Raw genomic sequence first — 6000 nt, 5'->3', positions numbered from 1 at the left:
CTGGCGAAGGCAAAACTTATGCGTTTACACAAACTTGCGACTGAGGACCTTGCGACTAAACAACCTAGGATACTATATAAGGCTCATTTCCAATCCTTTTTTTTGTTTGTGCTCATTTCAAATCCTTTAGAAACATCACTTGTCGATCGTTTTATTTAAAGCATTCGTCGATTATATCAATTTTCACAACTATGTACTTTCTGTTTCCCCGTTCAACTTGAAAAATGAAAGTTCATTGTATAATATTTAAAATTGGGATCAAAAATAAACACACATTGTATCTGCATATTATCAATTGGTATATTTTTCAACTTGAATGACATAAAATACATTGTGAGTTTTTTTATATTATAAATCTAATCAATTGCTAATTTTAAGGGCTTCAATCTTCCTCCTCGCAAAAATTGACGTCTTCGAAAGGTAGATTTGAATGTGACACACATGTTGGGTCATCTAAGACTTTATTGTTAATTTTCAATTGTTTCAACCAGTCCAAATCACAGTTGCAATTCCATTTATTATTCCCCAGATTCAAAGTGTACGGTTTTAAGTTACTTATAATCTCCTCACCAAAAACGCAAGGATCTAATGTAATAAGACTATTGTTACTCAACACTAACCGATCCATCGATGTCATTTTGTGGAATGTTCCACAGCCGATATTTTCAATTTCACTATAGTCCAAATACAAATATTTAATATTTGAAATTTGGGCGAAAGATCCAGAGTCGACTTTTAACATTTTATTAAATGACATTACAATAGCCGAAATTTGAGGTAGTTCGACAGTTCCAGTTAAATTGGTTGGATTAAATGGCAATACCATAGAGTTCACGTACAATAATTCTAATTTAGGTGCTACAAGTTTTAAGGCTTTTTCTTTGATGTGATTGACTTCCAATCTACTTACATCCAGTAATTGTAGCGATTGTAGGCCTTCAAACGTTCCTTCTTCTATTGTATCAATTTTCATATTATCTAATCGTAAATCTCGCAACTTTTCAAAAGCATATCCCACAAATGCCTTGTTTTCAATGCTGTTGGTGTTCGCTGTATATATTTGAAGTCTTGAAATACGGAAGCTTGTTGTATTAATCCAATTCTGGGACAATTTTCCGTTCTCAATCGATAAATTTCGAATAGTCAGAGTATCTATGGTTGGTCTTCCGATGGGAGAATTCTAAAAATTAAATCAATAATCTTTTATTATAATTCTCATTAAATTTGTGTTTTGAATGGAAATGATTCACAAACGTGTACATTACAACAAATAACAAATGGGGCTAAATTAAAATATACCTACATATACAAAGTAATTTCCAAGAAATATTACAATTTCAATAATTATAATTTTATATCATATATTTTTTTGAAATAAATTTTCAATGGCAGTGTGGGATTTTATGTGTGTGAGTGAATTATGTAATGAGTAATGTTGAGGAGTGATGTACAAACAGTGGTACACATGAGTGTACACTGTTTGTGAGTTGGCAGAAGGGTGACGCCAACTGAGAGTGAGTAGTCGAGCCGCTGGCCGGACGGCCACCGGTAGGTGCGTACGCGCACGTGTGTATACTTAATGTACAATAAACGTACATTGATGGACCAACATCGTCTTTGATTATCTCTCCCGCAATCCTCCCTATATCTTTGAACTCTACACATGATGTCTGTCTATCTGACAGATGGCGGCCATTCGTGTTCGAGAATTCCACGGGTGTTCCGGAGAAATTGGAGTTGGTGGCTATCATCATAACATAGTAGCGGACGTGTGCTACGAGGACCCTGATGACTGTGATGACCAACGACTACCAAGATGACAAGGACATTGACGATGACATCAGCCGCGACGGAGTATGACGCGTCAGCGTCGAGGACGGAGCGTGACGTCACAAGGCGCGTGCAATTTGACATCGCCGCGACGATGACAGATGACGAGACGAGCTTACAGACGACCATCAGCTGAGAATCATAGTGTGATTGTGTATGCGTTTGTATGTGTTGTTCATTGTGAATATAGTGAAGGTAAACGCGTTTTGTTGGCGGTGCAGAGGCGCGTCGAATTCCAAGGCTGACGATCCACGGGATCTATCACGACGGCTTGTTGGCACGGTGACTCTTCTAGGTTTCAACAGACGGTTGGACCTGACGGTATGCGCACGTGTATATACTTAATCTACAATAAACGTACATTGATGGACAAACATCGTCCTTTATTATCTCTCCCGCAATCCTCCCTATACCATCGAACTCTACAGTAGTAAAAATTAATGTGTACCTTAATTTCTTCTTCTATCATCATTGTCAAGTCGTTTACGTTCACATCATCACAATTGATACGGAATATTCCACTTGGAATATCGGTGTAGCATCTTGGTGCAAATGAAGATTTTTGTTCATTTTTTTGGACTGCGATGGACTGGGTAATCGGAAATATAATCGCGAAACAAAATAGGAAAATAATTCCGGACATTTGTTTTATCCGGGTGAATCTTCCATTCGCCGCACAATAACTGTGAAATTTACAACGTTAATATAATTCCAATTTGTTAAGTGCTCATTACAATTACACCAATTGGAGAATACCAACCCAATAAAAACCATGGTGTTTGATATCAAAACGTCCGATTTCTTCAGCCGCCTTTCTGAGAGTGAATGTGTGGCTTTGTTTTGACAAATAACTGATTTATCATAATTAATCACAAAATTTTTGATTAATTTCATTGTGTTTTCATAATCTTTTTTGAGATAAACAAAATGTTCTGATCAAGGTGACTTTATTTTGACAATGAAGTGATTTTTCTTAATTATCAGAACATTGTTAATTAACTCAATTGTGTTCAGTGATATTTTAATATATTTATTTGATTTTTCTTTGTTTTCTTCACGTTTTTTCATATCTAGTAACAAAACGTGAAGTTTTGTGATCATGCAAAAATCGACTTGAATGATTTTAGTTTTCATATCTGTTGGAAATTAATTTATACACATATGTTGGTACATTTAAATTTAATTTGTTATAATGAACACGATGAATAGCAATATTCATACTACGTTAGATTATATGTAACTTTGAATCTGAGGCATAATAAATGGAATTGCAACTGCGATTTGGACTGGTTGAAATAATTGAAAATTAACAATAATGTCTTAGATGACCCAACATGTTCGTCACATTCAAATCGACCTTTTGAAAACGTCAATTTTTGCGAGGAGGAAGATTGAAGCCATTAAAATTATCAACTGATTAGATTTATAATATGAAAAACTCATGATGTATTTTATATCATTCCAGTTGAAAAATATACCAATTGATAATATGCCGATACCATGTTTGTTTATTTTTAATCCCAATATTTTATATAAAATAAACTTTCAGATATCGAGAAGCACGCCGTATATGGGAAAGGGAAAACAATGAATTAAATCGACGAAAACATTGAACGTTTTCTTCTACCTAAATATTATATTTGTGAAAGTATTGAAAATCAAATTTTCGATATTTTTTTATACTACGTACATATGTAATTTACCTTGAAAGGAAAAACCTGAATTATTCCAGCATCTAAAAACGTAAAATTTCATACAAATTCAAAAATGGACATACAATATTTGTGCACCAAGCTATCGATGTCTATCTACAATATAATGCTACGAACAGCCTATCTATTATGTCACTCCGGTTTGGAAATTTCTGAAAAATAAATAAAATGAGGTAATAGTTATTTAAATAAATGATTCACATTGAAAGACTTCTCAACAATCTTGTATAAAAAATAAATGAGTAGAAATATGTTTAGGAATAATATATTAATATTATATTTGTAAAAAAATAAAAATAAGATGTACAATAATAATAATAATAATTTATTATTTATTTACATATTTATTTGATTTGTAATAAGATTGTTTGACTTTCTTTTTAGTTGGCGATTAAAAACGAAAGCTTACTAGAAATTCAAATTTTATCATTGTTGTTAAGAGGGCTGGACAGCAGTCCCTTGTCCATACAAACGTACTATACTTTTCCCTTCCTCAATTATGGCACTAGAGAAATTGTTTTTTAATATGCTATGGATATCCACCATTGGGGTGCATCTATCGTTTTATTTTTTTGATTTTTTTTTGATTAATTTTTTTTATATGAGCTAGGAGCCGCCAAACATCTATAAAATCGCCTCTTTTTTACACCCACAAAACGAGTTCAGCGTGCTTATTTAACGGTCGATTTAAAAAAAAATACGCCGATAGATGCATAGAAAGTATCTTTCTCATACCGATGATGATATTTTTTTAAAAATTGGTCCAGTTTTGGATGAGAAAATAGTAGAATACGAAACCTCGATTTTGTCAATTTAAAATACGTTTTATCTGGTCGAAGCGCAACTGTCGCATTCACTCAATATATATATCGAAGAAAGGAACGGTAACAAAATTAAGGTTTCGGGTGTACAGCCCTCTTAAGACATTTACGTTGATACCATCGCAATCGACATGATACTCGTTTTGTGATGTGCAGAGTTCAACAGTTATTCGAAAATTAAACTCTTTTTTGATTTTAAAAAACGGTATAGGCACATTAAGAATATAACTCCAGACAAAATCTCATTCCATTGGACCAATCTTCTATTTGTCTCCAAATATCTATGAAAATAGCAATATTTATGTTCTTATAGTGTTGAATTTATTCGTCAAATATATGCACATATTTAACGGCATCTAATTATTTGGTTTGTTTATAATTGCAAAAGTGGTCAGTAAAAGATTGAAAAATTTATCTGTAATTAATTATAAACTTGATCGATAAAAATTTATTAGTGAAATTAAAATGATAATTTTCTACAATTGGATGATAGCGTGTCACCCCGCTACTGTCCATTCCCACTCTACTCATGGTACAAACACGGTAATATCTTTTTTTAAAGTTTCATTTCACCAATTTTTTCACAAAAAAATATCTTAGCAGCCAACACTTATTTAATTAAGGGTTTGGTTAGGTTTGGTTAAGGAAGGGTTGGCCCTATTCATTTAAGATTAGGTTATTAGGGTCGGTATTTATTCATTTAAGATTAGTTTGGGTGAGGTTAAGTAAAGGTTGGCCCTATTCAATATTCGAATAGGTGAATAGGGGAGAGAGTGAAACTGAACTGAGCCTGGAGCGAGGGGCGAGGACAAACGGGGTTGAAAACGGAGAGGGGGAGATAGAATAAATCTTTTCAAAATGATTTTTTATACTAGGAGCCATAATGTAATATTGCAACACCGAAAATTTTCTGACTGTCAAAATGAAAGGATCATTTTTAATTGATATTACTGATCATCTTATAATAATCATCGAACGTTTAATTTTATTAACGGTTAATGTGTTTAGAATTGAAAGGTGATAATTGACTTGTTTCAAATTGTTGTTCAAACAATATATAGAAAATCTATTCAGATCTTCATGTAGCTTATGACAATCGTGTATAGTGTATATAGGTTTATAAATTTTTGTATCATCAGCATACAGAAATATAGAAGAATGTTTAAAAATGTATGAAATATCGTTAATATAGAGTAAAAAGAATAAGGAACCTATGTACATTTGGGTTCATATATATAAAACTATGTAAATAGTATATATACATACACTATGTACATTTGGGTTCTCAATTATTCGTAGTTTTCGAAAAACCAGATATCGAATACAAATTGAGGAAATATTTGAATATTCGAATATTTATTTAAAAAATTGGTGCAATACATTAAAAAAATGTAAGTAAAATATAATTAAATTAAAATAATTATTAGTTAATTATAATTATTAAATTAATTATTAATTATTTATAAAATTGCTTACTTTTTGAATTTTATAAAATATTACAAAACGTAAAAAGTTTGTTGCCACATTTCCGAGAGCATGAAAAGCAAATTTACAATGTGTGTATACAAGGGACTTGAAAAAGCTCACATGTATTGAAAAATGACACTTTTTCAGTAAATTATTATATATACATATAG

At 32.0% G+C, this 6000-nt stretch overlaps 1 protein-coding gene across 1 annotated transcript; it reads right to left on the bottom strand.

Annotated features, from left to right (window-relative positions):
• Positions 1-276: 276 nt before the first annotated feature.
• LOC143911318 (uncharacterized) lies at positions 277-2962 on the bottom strand. The gene is made up of 3 exons (XM_077430169.1): positions 2591-2962; positions 2279-2513; positions 277-1180 (listed from the first exon to the last, which is right to left on the bottom strand). The coding sequence occupies exons 1-3, from the start codon at positions 2722-2724 to the stop codon at positions 383-385; spliced, it is 1167 nt and encodes a 388-aa protein (XP_077286295.1). The 5' UTR covers positions 2725-2962; the 3' UTR covers positions 277-382.
• Between the last annotated feature and the right edge of the window lie 3038 nt (positions 2963-6000).

The sequence above is a fragment of the Arctopsyche grandis genome, chromosome 4 (genome assembly GCF_051622035.1).
Source record: "Arctopsyche grandis isolate Sample6627 chromosome 4, ASM5162203v2, whole genome shotgun sequence".
Classification (NCBI taxonomy): domain Eukaryota; kingdom Metazoa; phylum Arthropoda; class Insecta; order Trichoptera; family Hydropsychidae; genus Arctopsyche; species Arctopsyche grandis.
The sequence above is the reverse complement of the archived record's forward strand: the minus strand, read 5'-3'. Positions and strand labels throughout refer to the sequence as shown.

Coding starts and splice junctions, on each gene's coding strand:
- LOC143911318 (XM_077430169.1), bottom strand. CDS start 2,724: ATGAAATTAATCAAAAATTTTGTGATTAATTATGATAAATCAGTTATT. Junction 2,514..2,590: donor AACACCATGGTTTTTATTGG/GTTGGTATTCTC, acceptor TAAATTTCACAG/TTATTGTGCGGCGAATGGAA. Junction 1,181..2,278: donor TGATAGAAGAAGAAATTAAG/GTACACATTAAT, acceptor TTTAATTTTTAG/AATTCTCCCATCGGAAGACC.